This window comes from Stenella coeruleoalba, assembly GCF_951394435.1.
Source record: "Stenella coeruleoalba genome assembly, chromosome: 12".
NCBI classification, from domain to species: domain Eukaryota; kingdom Metazoa; phylum Chordata; class Mammalia; order Artiodactyla; family Delphinidae; genus Stenella; species Stenella coeruleoalba.
In genome coordinates, this window is record NC_137158.1 from 82,665,766 (window position 1) to 82,689,933 (window position 24,168).

Consider the following 24,168-nt stretch of genomic DNA (forward strand, 5'->3'; position numbering starts at 1 on the left):
AACTGAGCTAGATCAAAGCACCACAACCGTACTTGGCACATAATTACCTGCTCAATAAATGTTAGCTATTATTGTATGCGTTTGAATTCCTGCTTTGCCACATCAAAGTGGCTTTGGGTAAGTTACTTAACATCTTTGTGCCTTCGTTCCTCATTTATAACGGTTCCTGCATTCATGCATGTTAAGTGCTAACACAGTGTCTGGTATGGAGTAAGCATTAAAAAGGATGAGCGGTTACCATCATGATTATTCTGTATAATAATCAGATTATTCTGTGTAAGGTAAACTTTTTGAGTTCATGTCTTTTCGGATTTACCTTCTCATTTTCATTGTGCCTAGCTCAGTCAGTCACATAGTATGGGTTTAATAAAATATTTGAATAGAGGGATTAATAAAGCTTTGCTGAGTGGCACTCGTTTGATAGTTACATTTTTGCCTCCTCTATATTTCAAGTTCCTATATTGGCGCCGCCCTTCCTTATTGTAGGAAGCCCACGCTTGGGAAACAACATTGTCACACAAGGTTGTGAGAAGCTCTGCTGGGCAATGTTAAAGCCTCTGTTAGGGCTCTGCGATCTACTTCCGTAGGGCAAGAAAAGTGGGTTCCCATTCATCAAGGATCCGAAATAACAGGGCTGTGCGGTGGCATTTACGGCACCTTAAGCTAAGCCTTATTTTCCCCTCCCTAACGGTCGAGGGTGGGAAACGGTGACTCCAAGTTGGGAAGCACCTACATCGCGACCCAGAGCGCGCGCTGGGAGAAACTGAGGCGGTGGCCGGGTCCCCGCCGTGGCAGCACCCGGGACGCAGGCCTCGAGCCCGCACCTGCGCCCGCGAGGCCGCCGCGCCGCTTCCTGCCCGGCGCGTGCAACGCTCACGTGACCGGGCCTGGGCGGAGCCCGGCGGGCGGGGATCACCTGAACAAGCGAGTCATGTGAGCTGGGCGGGGGAGGGGGCGGTGCCGCCCGGCGGTCACGTGACCGGTTCCGGGGCCGCAGCTGAGTCCAGACAAGCCGCGCGCCTCTCGGGCTCCTGCTCTGCTCCAGCTCCTCGCGCTCCTCTCCGCCTCCGCCTCCGCCCTGGCGGCGCAGCCATGTCCCGAACGCGGCCCCCGGCAGCCGCGCGCCGCTAGCTCCGCTCCAGCCGCGCAGCCGGGGCCCGGCGCGATGGGGGCCGCTGCCGGCCGGAGCGCCCACCTGGGGCCCGCGCCCTCCGGCCGCCCGCCGCGCTCCCTGCTCCTGCTGCAGCTGCTGTTACTGGTCTGGGCCCCGGGGGCCGCGGGGACCCAGGGCGCCGAGTTCCCCGAGCTGTGCAGGTGGGTGGCCCGCCTGGGTGCAGGCTTCTGTCGCGGTGCCCCAGCGCGCGGCGGGCGGGGTGGGGGGCAGGGGCGCTCGGGGGAGGGGCCGGGGTCCCCGAGTCGCCTCTGGTCCGGGCTTGGGTCAGCCCGTCCCCGAGGGAAAGTTGCCCGCGTGGTGGCGGAGGATAAGAGACTGGGGGTCATGGGCGCGGGCGGGGGGCGCGGGGGGCGCGGGGGCTCCGGCGGCCCGGCGCTGGCTGGGGTCCGTCGCCGGACCACTTGTGGCTGTCACTGAGTCCGGGGCGGCTTTGTGTGCGAGCGGCCGGCCGCCACCACCCGCCCGGGTGACACACTGCGGCCACCTCACGCCCAGCGCTTGCCCTCTCAGCGGCGTGCCTGCGAAAGTTGGAGGACGCAGGAACTGCCGCTCTGCATTGTTCCCACTCCACGTTTTCCTCAAAGTTCCACCAGCGGGGCTTTAGAGGGGGCCATTAGTGTGGAAAGACTCACCCGCACCAGTGGCCGTGGAGTTGGGGGGTTTTGGTTTCATTTGCTGATTGCTTTCCTCCATGTGGGTTTTCCATTTTTTCTTTAAAGTAGCCTTTCTGCAGAAGGTGACTTTTTGGGTTTTTTTTTTTGGATCGGGGGAATGGAGGGTGGTCATCCAGTATTGGCTTTCAAGACTTCACCCTTCACTTCTCCGAGCCTAACTTCCTGTCTAGTTGTTCACATGATGTCATTGTCTCCGGGTGGATTATTCTAGTGGAGTCTTTTGCTCTGGGAACCATGATTGTATAATCGCACGTCCCAATGAGGGCTGTTAGTGTCCTGCCATGGCCGGGAGTCCTGGGGCTGGGGAACTGCCAATTCCGAGAATTTTCTAACCAACTTTCTCTGGACTGTTTAGGATGATGGAAAGTACAACTTTTATTTATTTTTTAAACTTTGGTTAAAAAAAAAGTATGAAAAGTTCTGAAAGATGAGTGAACAGTCAAGTTATCCCTGGTGTTAGCAAGTTACTTCGCAGAATGAAGTGAGGTTTAGCCCACTTTGAGCTGAATTTTGAGTTTGTGGTGCCGTTTATGGGGTTCATATTCTTCCCTGGCATCAGAGATGGTCCTATTACCCCTGAATTCAGAACTTGGAGAGTGAGGCCGAGCTCACAATCGAAACGGAAAGGCCCGTATTCTTTCTTTTCCCTTTTTTGGAAAGGGGTAGCGGGGCGGGAGGGAGAGTTTACAGCACATAAGTTAGTAGGCCAGTTAGCCGCCCTAAGATAGTAGTTACTCACGGAAGCCCCCGTTACAGAGAAAAAGGCCCTAGCTGACACAAGGTCAAGCTGCAACTGACCTTTAAAGGAGGAAGTTTTGGAGTAATGGCTGCTGTGACCAAACGCATCTGTGAGAAGTTAGCTCAGCTGGGCTCGTGGTGTTGAAGTCTTGGTGGTGTTAGCAAATTGGAATTGATTTCTTAATAGTTGAGGTTAAAGTTGGCCTCGAGGGCAGACCCCTACTCCGCGGCTGCTGCGGGGGCCCTCACTTCTGCGTTAGGGTGGTATTGTCCCAGCGCCTGGAACCTGGTTTATGATCCTCGTCTCCAGGTCGACTTTGGCCTCTTGGTCCAGTAGGAAATGGCCGTTGTATCTTGAAATGCTTCGCCTCATGGTCACACGTGGGCATAACTTAGGAAATGCTCCATGGTGTTCTGAGGGGATATGCATTTAGCATGTGCCCTCTGAGGTCTCAGGAGAGCTTGCACGTTGGTTTAGGCCCTTTCTGCCAGCCTTCCTCAGGACCGCAGCCCCAGGCAGGTCACAGCTGGGCTAGTGCACATTGCTTTCCCGTTACTGCTCTGTGGTTTCTCCTTGAGACTTCCCCATAGCTGTGTTTAAAAATCTACACTTCAAACTCCCTACCTGCAAAGTGAATTCTTTCTATTTGTTCCTGTTTCAAATGGATTCCTTGGCTTAAATACTCATTAAGACTTGTTTCTTTTTTTTTTTTTTTTACCCTTGGGGAGGGGGTTTAAAAAAATTGGTTTTCGTGAATGAGGTAACACTGGCTAAAAGTTCCTTAACTCTAGCGCATATTTGAATGGGAACGTGGGCTGAACATCTTTTTAAATGCAGTTTGAAAAATTCTACCAAGTAGCCCCAAAGCCGGATGTTTTCAGCTGCCTTTTATTCCACCCCTGGGCGTCCACTTGTAAATAACTCCCCAGGTCTCACTGTGAAAAGCAGACTTCTGCTGTTACTGTTTGTGCAGCTTGTCGGTGGTAGCAGTCCCCATAGACACCGGGTCACGTTCCAAATGTTTGTAAATTGGTTGCTTGTAACGAGAAACATGTTTTTCCGTGGAAGACTCTCCTGTTCCTGGTGGTTTGGTGCCTGGCGCGGTTTCCAGATCCCCTCAGGCGCAGGTTTGGGGTGCCCGGATGCCACCCAGCATCAGCTAGAGCCCTGGCAGGCAGTTCTCGTGTCACTGGAAAAGGGAGTTGGGTTTCTGGGAAAACCACCTCTCCTCCCAAGCCCAGCTCTCTAGAACCTGAGAGGGTACTTTTCACCTGCAGTCCCTTAGGACCGACACGAGGGAGGTCTGGGCCTGCTTCAGGGTTGCCTGCAGGGCACCCGTGTGGCTCTGACCCCTCCTGGGGTGAGGGTGGTGGGCAGGGTGCTGTCCCCTTGCAGTTCGTTAATGGCGGGGATGAAGGCAACAGCGAAGCAACTGACTCAGCAGCAGCTTTCATATCTTTGTGTCTGTGGAGAGAGCTGGGCAGTGAAAAGCAGGCACGACAAAGGCAAGTTTCCCGAAGTGTATCTGCGCTCTCTGCACTTTTAGCGCTTGTTCGTTGGAGAGCCTCAGTTGTGTGTTTTTTAAGCTTCACAAGGATTGACGCACCAGGTGAGTCCTGTGCTGTGCAAAAAGTCGGTGATTCTTATCACTCACCTATTTCTCGGGAGGTGGTGTGTAGTAGAAAGAAAGCGCTTGAACCCAGAGGCCAGCGTGAGTGCCCGTGGGACTGGCACGCATGGAGGGCCTGGGGCCCGAAGGAGTGCTGTGCTGGTGAGGGATGTCCAAAGGTCGCTGGGGCAGGACCCACGAGAACAAGAGGTGAGGGGGGCAGAGGGCAGCCATGCAGAGTCACCAGAGTGACCAGAAGGCCCTCCACTTGTCCACAGCTTTACTCTTTACTGTGTGAGATACATTTTGTAAAAGGCCATCTTACATATGTAATCGGTTAGTTTCCACCCTTTATTTTGGTGTTAACGGTTCTCAATGAGTGCAGTTCTAACAGTTTGTACTAGTTATAAAGTAACGCTTTGGGCTGGCTTGATTTAGTTAGTTAAGTACCTTAAAATTTATTCAGAACAAGTTTTCCCCCAATTGTTTGGGTATAAATGCTGGAAAGTTTTTGTTACATTGAGGACAAGAGAATAATGAAGCCAGCTGGGAGTTGAGGTTGGTTTAGTTGATGTTTCTAAGGAGATATTTTTTTTCCCTGTGATTTTTCTGAAGGAATAGTGCTTATATGCCTAATTTAGGCCACATGTTGAACCTGGACCACATCCATTTGTGTATGTTTCTTGCAACAATAAGTGTGTGTAGCCCAAGATTGTTAATTAGGGGTATGTTAGACCGCATGCTTTAATTCTTAGAACAGCGTCCTGACAGATTCCCAGGAAATGAATTCCTGATTGGGCTTCATGTCTTTTATCAGTGTTTCACGGAGGGATTTTTAAAAGATGGGGTTGAGTAAAATAATTTAGATGTCTCACCTTTATTTTGATCTTGGCCTATAAAACTGTAGTGTGCTGGGCAGAGAGAATTCATGAGGGTCGAAGAACTGGGACTGATGGTGGAAAGTAGCTTGTTCCTTTGCAGATACTGTTCTTTCTCTCCTTTTTCTTTTCTCTTTCCTTTTTATTGTCCCGGCCACGAGCCCTCTTGGTAGCGCCCCCGCTGGTCATGGAGGTGGAGGTAGCTGAGATCCGGTATACCTGTGGGTCCTTTGTATCTTCCTCATAGCTGGCTCATGACCAGTGAGGGACAGAGGCCTGAATTTATGCTAATGGTGTCTCCTCCCTTTTAATCCTGGCAGGGTGACACAGGATTCATTTATTCTCCAAGTATTCCTTAGGCATTTCTTAAGCAGAGGGGAAAACTGGGAAGGGCCAGAGCTGGAGTGGAGACACCACCAACTGAACAGATCCAGGAGACTGCTGGCTACGACTGCTCCCCCCCAGGGAGGCAGCAACAAACGTCCTTTTCCCTTTAGTTTTGCTAATTTTATTTTATTTATTAAAAAAAATTTTTTTTTGCAGTTTTTTAAATTAATTTTTTTATTTATTTATTTTTGGTTGCGTTGGGTCTCTGTTGCTGTGCGCTGGCTTTCTTTAGATTCGGGGAGCGGGGGCTGCTCTTTGTTGCAGTGCGCGGGCTTCTCATTGTGGTGGCTTCTTTTGTGGAGCACGGGCTCTAGGCGCGGGCTTCAGTAGTTGTGGCACGCGGGCTCTAGAGCGCAGGCTCAGTAGTTGTGGCACACGAGCTTAGTTGCTCCACGGCATGTAGGATCTTCCCAGACCAGGGCTCGAACCTGTGTCCCCTGCATTGGCAGGTGGATTATTAGCCACTGCGCCACCAGGGAAGCCCTGCAATTTTAAATAATGTGTAGTCTTAGTTTTGATTTTCTTTTTGACCCAAGACTCATCTACATGTTACTAGTTTTTGGCTATTATGAAACAAAGCTATTGTGCATATTTGTGTGTAAGATTTTGTGTGGACATACGCTTTTTTTTTTTTTTTTGATACCTAGGAGTGGGATTGTTCAGTGAATGGGGAGTGAGTGAGTTGTCAAACTGACTTCCAAAGGGGTTGTCCATTTTGTATTCCCATCAGCAGTGTGGAAGTTCCAGTGTTTCTACATCCTTAACAACACTTGATCGTATCAGTCTTAATTTTAGTCATCCTAGTGCGTGTCTAGTGGTACCTCAGTGTGGCTTTAATTTTCATATCCCTGCTGACTCGTGGTGTTGGGCATCTTTTTCTGTATTTCTTGGGATGCCTAATGATGAACATCTCTCATGTGCTTATGGACCATTTGGATATCTTTTGTAGTGATTCTTTAAGAAAAATTGTTTTTGTTTTTCCCTCTCATCCCTTAACACACTTTTTTGGGGGGTCATTTTACTGTGTTTTAAGAGTTCTTTATATTATGGATCAAGTCCTTTCTCAGGTACGTATAATGTGTATTTTCTCCCAGTCTTTGGCTTGCTTTTTTATTTTCTTAATATATTCTTTGAAGAAAGGATAGTTCTTAATTTTGATGGACTTCAATTTATCTTTCTTTTTTTTTTAATTGTTTGTGCTTTGTGTAGCCTAAGAAATCTTTGCCTGTACCAGGGTTTCTCAACCTCAGCACATTTGACATTTGGCCTGGATAAATCTTTGTTGTGGGGCCCGTCCTTAGCATTGATAAGAGCACCCCTGGTCTCACCCATTAGATGCCAGGAACAACCCTTCCCCCCATTTGTGACAAACAATAATGTCCTCAGACATTTTAAATGACCCCAGGGGGTGGGGAGGAGGCAAAATTACCTGCAGTTGAGAACAACTGGTCTACTCTAAGGTCAAAAATATTCTCTCCTATGTTTGTTTCTGGAAGTTTTATAGTTTTAACTTTATGTTTAGCCCTGTGATCAATTTTGCTAGTTAATTTTTATGTGTGATGTGAGGAAAAGGTGAAATAGAAATAGATCCGTTTCTATTTCTTGATGTTTTATATAGGAGGCTTGCAGCTGTGTTTTTAAGTGAGCTTGGGCTATAATTTTCTTTGCTGTACTATTCTTGCCTGAATTTAGTATAAAGAATGTTTGCTTTGTGGAGAGAGCCACTTAGCTTTTAGTATTTTATATGCTGTGGAACAGTTTTGTATAGGATGGACAATTTCTCTTCCTTAAATTTTGGTAGAACTCACTAGTAAAACTATCTGGGCCTGGTGCCTTTGTGGAGGTAGAATGTAGTGGAAGAGGAGTTTTGATTATGGTTTCCATTTCATCTACTTTGTTTATTAAGATTCTGTACTTTCTTTGAGCCCATTTTGATAATCTATTTTCTGAGGAAGTTGTCGTTTTAGTTATGTATTCACATATAAACATGTAGCATGTTACATATTTGCTTTTGGAAATACTTTTTGAATCTGTAGGTACCTTTTAAAAATTCCTGTTTTTTTTTCCCTTAACATATTTACTAAAGACTTTTCTACCCTTTTTTAGTCTTTTCAGAAGAACTAGCCTTTTAATTAGTTAATTTATAGTTGACTGCATCGGGTCTTCGTTGCTGTGCGCATGGGCTTTCTCTAGTTGCGGCGAGTGGGGGCCACTCGGTTGCGGTGTGCGGGCTTCTCATTGCGGTGGCTTCTCTTGTTGGGAAGCACGGGCTCTAGGTGCACAGGCTCAGTAGTTGTGCCTTGTGGGCTCAGTAGTTGTGGCTCACGGGCTCTAGAGTGCAGGCTCAGTAGTTATGGTGCACAGACTTAGTTGCTCCGTGGCAAGTGGGATCTTCCCGGACCAGGGCTCAAACCTGTGTCCCCTGCATTGGCAGGTGGATGTTAACCACTGCACCACCAGGGAAGCCCATAGCATTTTTTTTTTTTTTTTGGTTCACCATCTCTATCACCATTAAATCTTGATTTTATTAATTTCTGCTATTTCTAACTTCTACCTAATTTTTATTTTTTCTTTTTTTAAATTTGTTTAATTGAAGTATAGCTGATTTGCAATATTGTGTGAATTTCTGCTGTATAGCAAAGTGATTCAGCTATACATATATATTATTTTCCATTATGGTTTATTACAGGATATTGAATATAGTTTCCTGTGCCACACAGTAGGATCTTGTTGTTTATCCTCTTTTTTTCTAGTTCGAGTTGAAAGCTTAGATCTTTTAAATCAGTTTACATAACTGAGGGATGAATTTAAAGCTATGTGTTTCTTTGTCCTGAGTTCTATACTACTTAGGTTTTGATACATAGTTTTTTCATCCTTCAGTTCTAAATATTTCCTTCTTGTACCCAAAAGTTCTAACTATTTAAACTTCCTGGGCCCACTAATTTTTAAAAATCTTTTCTTTCCCCAGGTAAATGGACTCCCCACCCCCACCCCACCCCCGCACTGTGGGCAGTAAATGTGGTGAAACTGTGGCCTAGCACCTAGTCAAGTTAATAGTGTTCTGTGTGTTTGGAAAAAATGTTCTCTGCTTGGGTCAGAGTTTCGTTAATTGTGCTGTTCAGCCGTTCTTTATCATAACTTACATTTTGTTCTGCTGGGTTTCTCTTTTATACTTTGTATCTGACTACCACTTTGGTCAGGGTTCCAGAAGAATGTCTCGTGTTCTGGCTCCCAGGCCAGCAATTCTCCTGTTGTTCATAAGCTCTTCAACTTTCCTGTTTTTTAAAAAAATTCCAGCAAGGTTTAGAGTTGATATATATTCACAGCTGCCTGTTCTTCATGGATGCCACAGCTCTTCTCATCCCGTGGGAGATGCATTGTGAAGTCCTGCTCTGATTGCTCTATTAATTCTCTTTCCTTGGGCCCAGTTTCTTTGTTGGCATTTGTCATCTCATTTTCATGGTGTTGGTGCCCTCGTGACGACGGGTGCTTCTTGATCGTGCTCTTTGCAGTAAGCCTTCTCCGGGACATTTGTGGTCTCTTTTTGTGCAGCTGTGCAGGATCGAGCTGGGAGCAGTTGTTGGAGCTTGGCTGCAAGTTGCTGGGGGGAGACTGGGGGATGGGCAGGGCGTTCCTCTGGCTGGTGTGTCTGTGTGGCTGGTCTGAGGTGCTTTTCTGTCCCAAGTATCACGCCCAGCCTTGTTCCTGCTTGGAGACAGCTGCTGGATCTCTGTTGATTGCGGTCGGCAGGGTACAGTGAGGGCTGCCTGCAGGTGGAGTCGGGAGAGCCGGGTTCCTGTGCTGGTGTGGCAGATCACCTCTTTTCTCTGGATCTCCGTTTCCTCCTCAAGAGGGCCGAGAGTGGAGTTTTGGAAGTCAGCTGTCCAGCTTTTGAATGTGGACAGTTACCGATCTGCTGAGTTTTGGTTTCCTTCTGTGTCAAATCAGGGTGCTAATCGTGTTTTTAGGGTGGTGTGAGAACCAGAGTGCGTTTAAGTGCCTGGCCATCCTCAGTGTTCATAAACGGCGGTGGCGGCAGTGATTGCTTTATTTCTATAGGTTAAGAGTCTCTGCGTTAGGTCAGTGATATTTTTAGCTGGTTACTCTGAACCCCCGGCTTCTCCGTTAGTGCCTAGGGCTTTCTGCCTCAACCAGAGGGCGTTTCGTCTTTATCCATTCTAGCCATTGGCACTCCGTGTAAGAGTCCTTTTGAGAAAGAAACATCTCCATCATTTAAAAAAGCTTTAAAACCACTGGGCTGTGTGACTCTCAGGGTCCATTTTGCATCCAGAATTCTGTGGTTGCGAGGTATGTATCCTTCAGGATTCCTTTAGCTCTGAGTAGCAGAAAGCCCAACTCGAGTTCGCTTGCACAAGGAGGTGTAGGGTTGGGCGGGTGCCAGGTGCCATATGTCAGGCGGCCCCAGGCCCTTTCCTGCCGTTTTCTTGGCATCGCCCTCCTTCCTGTGGTGGCTGCATTAGTCCACCATCCAGGGGAGAAGAGAGAGCCTCCTTGTTTGTCTTTTGTAGGGGCCCTGGAGGCCCAGAGGACTAATGCACGGTGTCCGTGGTCAGAAGGGGCTCCCATCCCGGCTTCCCTGGAGGGGGTGGGTGCTGGGTTCTGGGGCGTTTGTTGTAGGTGGGGAGCGGGTGCAAGAATGCGGCCTGCGGGATGGATGTGAAAGCCCTTCGTCAGCTCCACTTTGCCGTACAACTTAAGGACCAGCTGCTGCTGCTGGGGTTTTGAGGTGCCCGAAGCAGTGTGTCACATGCCTATTTCTGTCCTTATGGTAACCAGCACGGCGGGGGGGCCGGCCTGTGTGCAGGGTGGGGAGATCCCAGTCCCTCTAGTTTCTGGGAGCATGAAACTTGCCTTTCAGATCGACCAGAGACCTTCGCTGGCATTTTGCTGTTGCTTTTAGATCCTTTGGTGAACCTGCGGAGGGCAGCTTCCCCAGGGCTACAGAGCAGAGTCCTGCACGTGTCACTGCTCATTGGGGGCCAGGAGAGTTGCAGGAAATCAGAGGTTGTGAAAGTATCAATTCTAGTTTTGTTTCAGGATATGGAGGGGCCAAGGAAAGACGAAGGAATGTGGAAAGAGTGCAAACGTGGCCTTTGCCGGTGGCAGCCTGGGAGGAGCTGTCTTTTATATCAGAGCCTTTGTGCTTTAATGCTGTAAATATCCTTCGCACATACGTGTGTGTGGTAATAAAACATGCGGAGCGCACACGGAGAGCTCATCCAGGGGTCGACAGCCCACTGGGTCTTGATCGTGTGTGACGTTAATTTGTTACCATCTGTGTGATTCTCTAGTTGAAAACCAGTTAGACATTTAAAAAACACTGTTCTGTACTGAAAGCCACTCCCCAGCACTCCTGGCCTCTCACCCCTGGCCTGCAAACAGAAACCCAAACCACCAGCTTGGACGTGCTGAAGGGGTGGCTTCCTAGAAGTGACAAGGGCGCGCCTCCACCGAGCCACCTTCTGTGTCCTCTGAGGCCCCTCCACCTGCTGTCTGCCGGAGGAGTGTTACCACAAAACAGAGTGAGAAGCCCACAAGGCTCTCTTTCTCTCTGCCTTTTGAGGGTGGATCCTTTGCAGGGGGCCGTGTGAGTTAGACACTTGGGTGGATGGGCTGAGTGAGGCAGGGGAGAGGGTCTGTGGGTGGAGCTGTTGCATGGAGGGTGCACTGTCCCGGGGTCTTGCTGTAGGCGGAGACCTGCGCGTCTAACAGGGGAAGGGTGTTCTAGGCAGAGGGACCCACGTAGCAGTGCTCCGGCGAGGATGCTGGCTGACGTGGCTGGAACACCGTGAGCAAGGGAGAGGGTGGAAGGCAGGAATGTTTAGCAGAGGATTAGCTGGGGGCCAGGTCCCACAGGCCATCAAGATGACTCTGAAAAAGAACGTATGTGTACGTATAACTGAATCACTTTGCCGTACAGCGGAAATTAACATTGTAAATCAACTAGACTTCAATAAAAAAAATGAAAAAAAAAAGTACAACTCTGGCTTTTATTCTGAGGGAGGCGGGAGCCTGGGAGGATTTTGAGCACAGGAGTGACCTAGAGGGGAAGCTGGTATTTCTGATGGACCAGGTAAGAAGTTATAACAGATTGGACCAGGGTTGTGGTGACAAGTGGTCAGATTGTGGATACTTTGAAGGTGGAGCTGATAGGATTTGCCCATGATTGGGTATGGGATGTAAGGAAAGAAGGAGAAAGGCGGACTCTTAGGTTTTTGGTCTGAGCAATCGAAAGGATGGAGTTCCGTTTTCAGAGGTGGGCAGGGTTGTGGGGAAAGCAGGTTTAGGGACTGCCTGGAGGGATTGGGTGGAGGTTGTGACAGTGTTCGCAGGTCATTCAGGGAAAGTGCTTGGGGAGGGGTGGGGGGATATAGTAGTTCTTTTAGATGAACGCAGGAAGGTGACCGCTGACATGGCACTGTGCTTCCGGTCCCCAGCTGGGTGTTAGGGTTTCTGAGTTGTATGACCCCAGCATCTTGAAGGCAGAGTCTTCTCCTGTGACAACATCACTGGCCTTTGTGAAGAACTCCCCCCAGAGAGTGGCTTCATCAGTATCGCGAGCTAACCAGCTGAGCTGACTGCCCGGAAATTAGGAAGGCAGACTTCCTCTTGTACTGAGGGCTCTGAAGGAAGGGTACCAGATCTGGGAGGGTTTGGGGGACGTTGGTGATGGCGTATGAGGGGACCGAGCCTTAAGGTTTGATATCTTTGCTGTGGGCTGGGTTGACGTTAAAGGCAGTTGAATTCCGACATCCATATAATTAGGGAGGAGGCTTAGGCTGGAATTCAACCCTTCTTTCTGCATTTGAGGAACAAGGTATGAGAGCATCTAGATTTTAAAAAGGTCCTCAGCGAGCAGGGTTTCGGGTTGAAATCCTGGCCTGCATCCTGGTACCATAGAGTTGATGGGAGGAAATACGGCAGGTGTAGCAGAGGCAGGACAGGCGGTCCTTCGTGGTAGATTTCTGTTGTGGAGTGCACGTGCCGATTCACCAAGAAGCCCAGCCTTGCAGTGCGGTGAAACCTCTTGAGGGAGAGTATGACCTATCCTTTTCCACAAGGTTCCGATTCATCGGACCTCTGTTCTGGTGGCAGCTGGTGGCTGCATGGTGCAGGCTTGGGTGCTCCCAAGTGCCTGTTCTGTCTTCTGAGACGTCCCAGGAGGTGGCTGGTGTGTGCGCGGATCTCTGTGTGTGTGAGCGCGTGTGTGTTCAGAGCCCCCGGTCTCTGTCTTGAGCTGCTCCTGGAGATGGCCCCCAAACAAGGGTCTGCCCCCCCCCCCCCTTTCCGTCTCCTCTCCAGGGCCTGGCAGTGTCGTGTGACAGTCCTTTAGGATGGACTCAGCAAGGTAAGTCGGTGAACTCAGTTTTTAGGCAGTCTGAGTCCTGCTGTTGATCCAGGTGAGAGCTTAGATCGTAATAGTCTCAAAAGCTCCACGTTCCCAGTCTTGATTTTCCTCGCTGTGGCTGTGAGGTAGACAACTTTGTAGACTGGAAAGGTGGGGCTCACAGAGCTTAAGTGTGTCCCACAGGGCTGGTCAGGGCGAGGCAGGATTCAGGCCCAGGTGTGTGGGCTCCTTCCCCTGCTGCCCTGGCACCTTTCTGGGGGAGCTTGCCTCTAGTTCACGTGACCTCTCCCGGTCACTCACTCGCGATGCCGGTTTTAAAGGCATCCCTGCCAACCCCCTGGTGCCTTGGGCCCTAACGCTGACTTAGAGCCTCGCCTCCAGCGGATCCCTCTCCAGACACTGGCTTCCTGCTCCCAGACCCTGCGTAACTACCAGGGAAAACCAGAGACTAAAGTCTGGCATTTCCTTGCTTTTTTTTTTTTTGCTGGCTCCATATCTTTATCCACAGCTTTGTGGGTTTCTTAGAATAGGAAGTGAAGTACTTCCTATATAAGCGTTGGCCATGATGCTGTGTCAGACTCATGTGTCCCCCGGCCTTCAGATCAGGGTGCATATTTATTGTGTCAGATCAGATTTTTCTCTCTCAGTGTCAGCAGCAAAAAGTTATTGACAACAGTGGTTACATTATGCTCTTGACATTTCTGCTGCAAATGTCCGTTTTGGAAACCCTGCCTCTTTCCATGACCTCCTTTCCCTCTGCCATTTCCCACCACTCCCTCCCCTCTTCCTATTTTAGGAGACTGTTGCAGATTTTGAAGGTTGGTGGTCTGGAGGTATGAGCTGAGAAACTATCTGATGATGATAAGGGGCAGTAGTGAGCCAAATGTTTCCTGAATGTTCTGTTAGAGGACTTGGATGCAGGCCAGAAGCAGAGAAATCCTTTTTGATGTTCAGGTTGCAAAGACTTTGCATTCCCCTCATCCCCCAAATTTGGTATTCGCTGCTCACTCTAGATTCAGAAAAACATTCCCTTTAGCCAGTGACCATGCTATGTGAGTTTAGCTTGTATATCTTTTTTTTTTTTTAAAAGGAAGCCAAATTATAGATTCGTACATGCTTACTAATTTTGTTACTGATTACATCGTACCTCTATCCTGCTTTATGTATCAATGATTGTAGGCCGGTAATCAAGTGTTTAACAGCCACATGGCCATTACCATAACCCCAAGACTCATGGCGAGTGGGGGAACTAAGATTTCAAAAGAGTGTGGCCGTGTGGCCACATGTGAGTGAAGGACAGAATGAAGGTTCATGGAGCTGTTTTGGAGGGAAGGGACTCAGTTTTCTTTTTTAAAATATTTTAAAAACTTTAAAAAATTATTAGTATTTTTGGCCACACCACATGGCTTGTGGGATCTTAGTTCCCTGACCAGGGATCGAACCCACGCCCCCTGCAGTGGAGGCTTGGAGTCTTAACCACTGGACCACTGGGGGAAGTCCCAGGGACTCGGTTTTCTAAGATTTTTTTTTTTTTTTTCTTTTCTTTAAGGGGTTGGGCATACCATACGTTTTATAGTGGGACTTTATATACTTCATTTTAGATGCTAGCTCTTTTAAAAATTTAGAAAGAACCGCAAATTATATTTGCAAGGTGTTGCAGTTTTGCAGGTATTCAGTGATGATAATATATGAAAACTTGAGAGGTGTCACATTAAGACACCAGTGTCACATAGTTGAGAATAATTGTCCAGTTGTAGCCTTCTGGCTTTTTTTTTTTTTTTTTTTTCGGTACGCGGGCCTCTCACTGTTGTGGCCTCTCCCGTTGCGGAGCACGGGCTCCGGACGCGCAGGCTCAGTGGCCATGGCTCACGGGCCCAGCCGCTCCGCGGTAAGTGGGATCTTTCCGGACCAGGGCACGAACCCGTGTCCCCTGCATCGGCAGGCGGACTCTCAACCACTGTGCCACCAGGGAAGCCTGGCTTTTTCTTTTGACTGCTCTCTTTTGGACAGACGTTTGCACCGCATTCAGTGGAGATGGCTTTGTGTTTCTCTTCATGACGCTTTCTGATCTCTAGGCACTTGTGATGGCCAGTTAGATTTGCTTCTTCCTTGCTACCTCTAGCTTGGTCCCGTTTTGACCAGGTTGCGTTCTCAATGTGGCATTTGCCGAACAGGACCGGGAAAGTAGAAATGCCTTCCTGCCTCTGGGTTGGTTGACACAAGTATGCTACTTGTGTACTTCCTTCTAATTGGTGATCTGCCAACACCTTTCAGGATATTATGAAATGTAAACCAAATGAGGTTAAAATGGAACCTCTGTGCCACCGAATAGACGCAGACTGACTGCCATCGTCCAGGGTAGTTTCGGCAGAAGCGGTGGGATTACAGTCAGGGGCAGATGGTCTCAAGTTTTCTTTAACCAAGGGAACGACAGCCTGTGTGCTCACCTTATACAGTGAGATGAATTGTCCACCTCCAGGGCATATCTCAGCCACAGAATTCATTTTATTTTTGTATTTTTTAATATAATTAATGAATTTTGGCTGAGCTGGGTCTTTAGTTGGGGGATGTGGGCTTCTTAGTTGTGACATGCATGTGGGACCTAGTTCCCCGACCAGGGATCGAACCTGGGCCCCCTGCACTGGGAGCGTGGGCCACCAGGGAAGTCTCCAGAATTCACTTTAGAATCAGATGTTATCTCTTAAAGCCATTTGCCTTGTGTGCGACTTCTGTCCTCTCCCCTGCTCCCTGCTGGCTCGCTGGTTCGATCGCAGAATGCTTCCCAGTTACTGATGACGCTGTTGGACTGTTGGCTGAGGTTTTCGGAGGGCAGCTTTCTGCTGAGCTAAGGAGTCATTTTAAAGGAGGGTGTGCATCTGAGGCGGGGAAAACAATACAGATGTGTTCCTCCTTAGTGGAATCCTCAACCGGTCTGGATACAAAAGTGAGGTGGGGGCAGCCCATGGGGAGGAGGGGGCTGAGGGAATTGATATTCTTTCCATGGAAACCAGTTGGGTGTGGGAAATAGGTTGCTGAAGGCAGTGCCTCTGGTGTGTGGCAATTCAGACTGTGCAAAAGAGGAAGCAGAACTGGACGGGATGGGGGGGAAATAGTAGCAGAAGTTGAAAACTTAGGCAAGAACTTGAGCTCAGAAAAGTGTCTCATCTGTTGATCAGTTTCACATAGGGTAGCCTGGATCTTCACAAAGGTCACAGCCTCTCTCTTCTCTTGTTGTGGAGCATGGGCTATAGACACACAGGCATCAGTAGTTGCAGCTCGTTGGCTCAGTAGTTGTGGCTCGCGGGCTCTAGAGCGCAGGCTCAGTAGTTGTGGTGCACGGGCTTAGTTGCTCCACGTCATGTGGGATCTTCCTGGATCAGGGCTCGAACCCATGTCCCCTGCATTGACAGGCGGATTCTTAACCACTGTGCCACCAGAGAAGCCCCTGGATCTGCCATTTTAGGGGCATCTATTGTGACAAGATTTAAATTGTAAAGTTTCCTGGAATGGTTTGCCAGCTTCAGTGTTATAATTGAAAGTAAATATTTTCTGAAAAGTTAAAAAAAAAAAAACGTAAAAAAATTGAAAGTAAATGAGGCAGTTTACCTTAGTGTAAGCGCTGGCCCGTGGGGCCGAGACAGGCCTGGCATAAGCCTGGCCTTGTCATTTCATACTTGGGTGATGTTGGGCAAGGAGCTTCAAGTCTCTGAGCCTTGGAGTCTCTGGCTCTGAAGCAGAGGAGTTCGGGAGAGTTGATTAATGGCGTGAGGTGCTTGGGTGGCTTGCTGAGTGGCCGTCAGCACCTGTGGTTGAGAGTTTGCTGTGACGCGTTCTTAGTTCACTGACCGGCTTCCTTCCCAACCTGCCAGCATATATTGATTCTGTCCATATATATGTCCATATGTCATTCTGGGGCAGAGGACACTCCTGTCCAGAGCCACGGGGCAGTTGGGGATGCCAGACACCTAAGAAGATCTAGTGATGGGTGGTGGGAAATGCCAGGAGGGCTGGCATCAGAGCTAAGGATGCAGCAGGGACTAGCCCACGTGGTCTGGGGGGCATTGCATGCGTACCCGTGTGTCTAATCGTCAGGTTTGCTTTGAAATGAATTTGGAGTTTTTAAGAGGGCGAGGGGGACATTGGCTAGCAGCATGTTATACTCTGGAAAATGAGGTAAGAATGGCAAGGATTTTGCTTGCTTTTGCTGATTTTCGAAGCCAGGGTTCTAACACAGGTGGTTTTGTGTCCGGAGGAACATTTCTAACCGGGATTAGGCTGCCTCCTCAGAGGATATGAACTGAATTTTGCAAGACTTGGAAGTGGGTGGGGCTTCTGGGTGATGCTCCCCGGGGACCACCCGCTTCCTCCGGCCTTCGTGGTTCTTCTGTGCCACCTCTTTGCATCCCTGTTTCTCACAGATGAGATGGAGGACGGCATAGAACCATGGTGTCTTTTAGAAGAAGACTTGACCTGATATGAGTGTCAGAGTTTCATGAAAATGCCCACTGGGCTTTCATACCTATCCTGCCGCAGGAGATGCTTGTAGCGCAGATGTATTTAAAACATTTGTGTGTGTGTGTGTGTGTGTGTATCTCTGAATGAAGACTACATTTCCACACAACTTGCAGGTATTTTATTCCACCGTTTGTTTCCTGCTAAAAGTTTAAAATTTTAATATTACAGCTTAGTTTTCTCTTTGGTCTAATATGTTGGTCTCATTTTTTTCCTGTTAGTTTTTTTTTCCTCTTTATTTGTGTAAGTCCAAGTAGCTTAGTTTAGAATGTAGACTTCCCTGGGAATCTCAGCTGAACAGTCTCAGTTGCTTGGCTCTTAAATAAATCATACTGTTGGGTTTCCTCATTTTGGCTGTACATGTTCACTTTATCGCAGATAATTTTCTAGTGGAAAACTTTTGGACAAAAGATTATTATTCATTAAATGTATCATGAAATGTTATTTAGTCTATGAACTTTTATTTCTGAAGCCATTCTCTGGTTCTAGAATATGATCATGGTGCTTTAAAACTTTAGCATAAATTTAAAGAATGGTTTCAGCCTAGGCCATTCTGGTCATGTGGCCTTCAATCTGGCCAGGAGTGTAGGATCATCTAGTTCCAAACATGTAATTTTCTTAAAAAGTGCTATCAGATATTTCTGTGATTTTCAAGTTTAATGAAGTCATCTTTAAAAAATATTTCCTCCTAGTGAAAGCTTATCTAGATGATACTTGAATCTAACTGGGGGCATAGCGGGATACACTGTAGTTTTGGGAGTATGCTCCGTGAGTTTTCAGATCGATGATTTCAACGGAGTGATTATCCCTGAGCTCCTGTTGATACAAGGCACTGGGCATGTGTATCTGTTTTAAAGCAAAACGCGTCCATTGGAATCCAAGCATTTCAAGCCCTGACAGCCTGCAGATGCCCTTTCTCCAGTTTTAAGGGAGATGACTAAGGACTCTTTGCCCAGGTGCTGCAGTTTGGATTTGTGAGTTGCTGCCCTGTGGTGCGTGGTTAAATGAAAGTCCTGAAGAAACCCAGCACTCACGTACTTTCACAGGGTCCTCACCCCTTAATCTGATAACCGCTTATCATTTTTTTTTTTTTTTTTTTTTGCAGTACGTGGGCCTCTCACTGTTGCGGCCTCTCCCGTTGCGGAGCACAGGCTCCGGACACGCAGGCTCAGCGGCCATGGCTCACGGGTCCAGCCGCTCCGCAGCATGTGGGATCTTCCCGGACCGGGGCACGAACCCGTGTCCCCTGCATCGGCAGGCAGACTCTCAACCACTGCGCCACCAGGGAGGCCCACCGCTTATCATTTTGATAAATCTTGACAGAAAGCAAATATGATGAGATACAAATAGAGAAAAGAAATATAGTTGACTAGAGCAACGTCTTTCTTTCTAGGAACGCTGCTTTCCAGATAATCAGGACAACATCCCGCATTTTACTCTTTTCCATCTCTTTTCTGCTCCACAAACACAGGCACTTTCCATCTAGCTTACTTAACTATCACCTCTGCAAAAACAGCAGTGGGTTTCTGTTTTAAGAAAAGCGTAGCATTTTCAGTAACCACATGGATGTCTTTGGAGTTGATTCCTACTCATTCAGTCATTCTTAAATACCTTCACACACCTCTCATGTTCTTAGGATTCTGGAACACTTTAATGATGCCATTGCTTTAAATTTGGCTTTAAATCTGATGTCTGCTATCCTGGAAAAACTTAGGGGTCCTGAGTAAGAGATTCACGATTTTCCTTAATTAACTATAATTAATAGAAAAGTTTACTAATACTCTGCACATGAAAACCCTAGCTTAAATTTTTAAGGAAAGATCCGCAGAGTGGGTCTTTGAGTGGCCTTTCTTTGCTTCAAGTACAAAATCAAAACTGCTTCCTTTAATCTGTGTGACCAGGTGTCCCCATCTCCTGGGCGTCATCTTCTCCTGGTCTCTCTATCCACCTTGCTCCAGCCACAGGGCCTTCCTTTCTTTTCCATCCACATGCTGAGTTTATTCCTGCCTCAGGACCTCAAAAGGGCTAGTAAGTCTGCCCACCACGTCTCCCCCTGGGTTGCTCTTTGTCATTCAAGCCCCAGGGTGAGTATGATCTCAAAAGACTTCCCCAACGACATTAAGTAACTACTCGGTCATTTCCTATCCCATTCTGCTATTTTGTTTTCGTAAAAGCATGCTGGTGTTAGGAGATGGACTTTTCCTGTGTATTTCTTTACCTGTTTATTTTCTGTCCTCCCCTGGAATATACACTCCAGGAGGGCAGGGGTTTTTTGGTCTGATTGTTGTTTGATCATCGCTGTACTCCTCACTAAGTACTTAAGAAAATATCTTGTGAAGCGAAATGAATGAGGGTTAGTGTAGGTCAAAAGAAACAGGCCTTGATGGCTGATTTTCTCGTGCCTGGTATTATTTGGGTCATTTTCTCGGGCCATGTAACTCTCCTGACTCTGGGAGGTATCTCTAAGGTGTTACCGATGAAGAAGCTGCGTTCAGTGGTAACTGCTTTTGAGCCCAGCTGGGCCCTCACCAAAGCAGCCCAGCCTGTTTTTCAGGTTTCTTGCACTTCAGAGGCTGTCAGAACTCCCAGGGGAGCATTCTGCAGCCCTGCCTGCGTGCTGACTGTGCCCAGGTCCTTGGCTTCCTAGCAGGTGGAATTGATGGGTCCCCAGACCTGGGTTCAGGAGAATGCTTGGCTCCTTGCCTGCCAGTAACCCTGGGTTAGGGCTCCTCCATTGCTGGGCGGGGCTCTGGGGAGGCGGGCTCTGGTCAGGGAGGGGTGTGTTGCCTGGTGTTTTGTCTCCGCTGTGGTAAGTGGACTCCTGGGGGAGTGCATTCTCTCCTCCAGCTGGTACTGCTTTGGATACTCCTGACACACACACAGGCTCTTAGGGTTTAGCACCCTCAGGGTCTCACACCCAGGCCCTCCACAATTCCAGGATAGGCCTAGCCGAAGCAAGTCTGATTTGATTTATCTTCCGTTCAACAATACTGTTGCATGAATGTATCCTTGAGTTTTGCGGGGAACTTTTTATTTTCTTTCCTCATTTCCTGTCTACCCTTGCTGAGGAAGTTTTACAAAATGGACACAACATTTTCCCTGGGAAGAGTGGAGAATTGAGAATAATTTTTATGACAGGACTGACAGAGCATTATCGTTGACCCTCGCACAGTGTGGGTGTTAGGAGTGCCACTCCCCTACCCTGCCCACCCCCGTCGAAAATTCGCATATAACTTTACAGTTCGCCCTCTGTATCCGCAGTTTGCTTCTGTGGATTCAGCCAATCGTGGATCATGTAGTTCGGTATATGGCAGTACAGTACTTAGGGGAAAAATACACATATTAAGTGGACCCATGCAGTTCAAACCCATGTTGTTCAAGGGTCAGCTGTGTTTTGTCCCAAGTGTGCATTTTGGTTCATAGGCAGTTTGCTCAATATCTACTTTGCCAGAGATTTGAACAGACAGCAAGTTTTTTTTTTTTTTGCGGTACGCAGGCCTCTTGCTGCTGTGGCCTCTCCCGCCGCGGAGCACAGGCTCCGGACGCGCAGGCTCAGCGGCCATGGCTCACGGGCCCAGCCGCTCCGCGGCACGTGGGATCTTCCCGGACCGGGGCACGAACCCGTGTCCCCTGCATCGGCAGGCGGATTCTCAACCACTGCGCCACCAGGGAAGCCCCAGACAGCAAGTTTTAATGCATGTAAAATGCTGGATAACATTGAATCAACCTAAAGTAAATTTTGTCTGATTTTGGATCAGTTGCCTCATGGCACAGCTTCACCTTGTCAGTTCAGATCTGAACTGTAGCTGTAAAAAGTGAAACCAGAGCTAGAACTGTCTCTTATGCCATAACTAGTTTTTAACTAAGATGAAGTTAAAAACAATCATCTGGCTTTTCAGCATTCCAGTGTGATTGGAAAGGTCACTATCTTAAAATTCAACATGATTCTCGAGCAATGACTTAGACATCTGAGCTGCTATTCTTAAATTAATGGTAGAATTTTAAGTATTTCAATGTTCATGGAGTCTTGAGGCTGCTTCAGGGTGCATTGAACCAGAGTGAGGTGGTATTTAGCGGTTTCTGCCCTGGCTTCTATTCAACTTAACATAGTTTGACTTTAGTATTTTTGGCTAATGAAAGTGTATCTTCTGGGTTATGGTAATCTTAAGCAACTGTGGCTTGAAAATGAAACTAGAGAGAAGTTTAATTATTGGCAGATCAGTGAGAGTGACAAATTGCTTTTCTTCCTTTCTAGTTATACATGGGAAGCTGTTGATACCAGAAATAACATGCTTTATAAAATCAACATCTGTGGAAATGTGAATATTGCCCAGTGTGGAACATCAAGTGCTGTTTGTGTGCACGACTTGAAGACAAACAGCTTTCGTTCCGTGGGTAAGTAAAACTACCCTTAAATTACTGGATGTGCAGGAGCCCAATTTTGCAAAAATGACTCTATGTATATACAGCTGTCTATACAATTACATATGCTTATGTACATAATATACATTTTATGCTGTATAGGAGTTAAAAGTGGTAACAATTTAAACGTCCAATTTGAGACCAGATTAGGTTACTCCCATCTAGCGGATACTATGCAATCATTGTGAAGAATTACGCACGTTTGTGTTTATTGATCTAGAAGGATGTTTTCTCCATGGATCTGCCTCCTCATGTTTTTCTTAAACCCTGTCCTTACTTTTCTCCCTGTTTCACCTCATTTCCTCTAGTACCTAGATCCCTTCCCCCTTGTATCTTTCCGCCTTCTTCTGTGGTGGTTTGAGTCTCAGGCAGTCTGTATTCACATGGGGTCAAAGACGGTCACTGGTTTTGGGCTTACACTAAAAACTAAATAGTCCTAAGGACTGCCCATCCCAGAGGAAAAAGCACAAACCTTTCTCTCCTAGGTAGGGCTCATTTCATTTCCCCCAAAGCCCTCTTTTTTTGGTCAGTATCCCTTTCCTTTGGCAGGGTAATCCAAGTGCTTGACAGCCCTACCAAGTTACATGGAGTGGGAAAGGGGCAGATGCCTAAAGAGACGTAGGGCAGACATAAAGGCAGCCAGTGCCATCCTTGGATGTGATGTCATGGATGTCGGTGGGTGGTGACCTTTTGACCAAGGTGTTCTCAATGGTGAGGTCTGATGGTGAGGGTCAGTCATGAAGTGGAGACAGCGTGTGACCGGGGACAGTGCAGCAGTGAGAAGAGGGAACTCGGTAGGTTTTTGGAGTTGGGAGGGGCAGCTTACTTTGGTAGCTCCATCTCTGATCTTGAATGGAAATTCCTAAGCACAGTTCAAAAGGGCTTTTTAGAAAGTAATGGTTTAGAGTAAGAAGAGCGAGGTCTGGGAGGTCTCCTGGTCAGGTCCAGCGTGTGTTTGATTTCCCTCTCTTCCAGCACGGAGACGGTTTAGATTGAAAACACTGGTAAGAGGGATTTGAGGCCCTGGGTAGAGATCTGAGAAAGCACCAGGTTGTTCTGAATTCTTGGACCAAATTTTATTACTTTGTGATATACTTAAAAAACTTGGAAATGAGATCACCAGTTTCCTGGTTGGGATCTTCTGACCATTCAGAGAGAGAGGCCACAAGTGGGCCTGTTGGCCAGTGTTACTTAGGTTTTCAGAAAGAGGAAAAGTAGTTTTCCTCTTGACTTTATTATAATACTTGGCTATAGCATTTTTGGCTAATGAAAGTGTGTCTTCTAGTTTGTGGTAGTGCAGTATAGTGTAATGTAACGTAGATGTATACCAGATGCACACAAGTCACTAGGAGGGTGATTTGTGAGGTTGGCACAAAATTTGAGAATTGACCAAGTCAGGTCGGCTTTGAAAGCCAGGCAGGAGAGTTGATATTTTCTGGGGTAGGTAGTGGATCTGTTATAGGTTCTTTGTGATGATAATGGGGGAGGTAATCTGATAGAATGTGTTTTTAGAAAGCTGGGCCTGATGGACTAGGAAAGGTTGGTTAAAAGGGAGAGTTAAAAAGATGAATTGTTACTAGTTGATGATGATATAAACCAGCTGTTTCTAATCTCATTTTACCCCCAGACACACATGACATACTTTTCCTAGGGCCTCAAACTCCCTGAGGGAGAGAATGGTATGCTAGATGATGTGTACTTTCAGCACTAGTGGTTATTACCCTGTCCTTCAACTCGGGAAAGCACACTACTATGAACGAATGAGAGGGACATTAACATTATCACAGATAATCTTGAATCTGATCTAATTTTGCTAATTTGTGTTGTACGGTAGAAATAACCAAATTTGTTATTGTAAATTTAGTTTTATAACTAAATAATAACGAAATTTGGTGTGCACTTACATGCCAGGTGTTAACGTTTTTAAGTAGACTATCTCATTTAATTCATTCAACAACTTTTGCAGTAGATGATCTCATTTCCCTCATTTTATAAATGAAGAAACTGAAGCATTAAATGGATAAGCAGCTTGCCAGAGGTTGCATGCTTATGGATTTGAATGCTGGCAGGCCAGCTGCAGAGCCTGTCGATTTATTCAGGGTTCTTGTTCTGCTAGTCACAGGGTCACATCAGACAGTTGTAGAGCTAATATGGGAACTACGGTGGGTAACCTGAACTCCTGGCTCTTAGAGGACAGCTGGAAACTAACATGAACTTCCTAGAAAGGAAAAAAAATGTGAATTTTGAAAATAGCCACAAAAACTGGAGCAGATCAGAGGAACAGAAGAGTTAGTTTAACAATAGATCCAAATACATACGAGAACTTAACGGATAACCTAAAATTTGTATGTAATTAAGCTGTTTATCTGTTAGGAAACAACGTTAGACCTCTCCTTCATATTGT

General features: G+C 47.3%; 1 protein-coding gene across 1 annotated transcript in view; it reads left to right on the plus strand.

The window, feature by feature from the left end:
- Positions 1–952: 952 nt before the first annotated feature.
- Positions 953–24,168, plus strand: part of IGF2R (insulin like growth factor 2 receptor) — a 110,776-nt gene continuing 87,560 nt past the window's right edge. The window contains exons 1-2 of the mRNA XM_079938634.1: positions 953–1,314; positions 21,598–21,737. Coding sequence (XP_079794760.1) covers positions 1,166–1,314; positions 21,598–21,737 — 289 coding nt within the window. The 5' untranslated portion in view covers positions 953–1,165. The remainder of the gene's footprint in view (positions 1,315–21,597; positions 21,738–24,168) is intronic.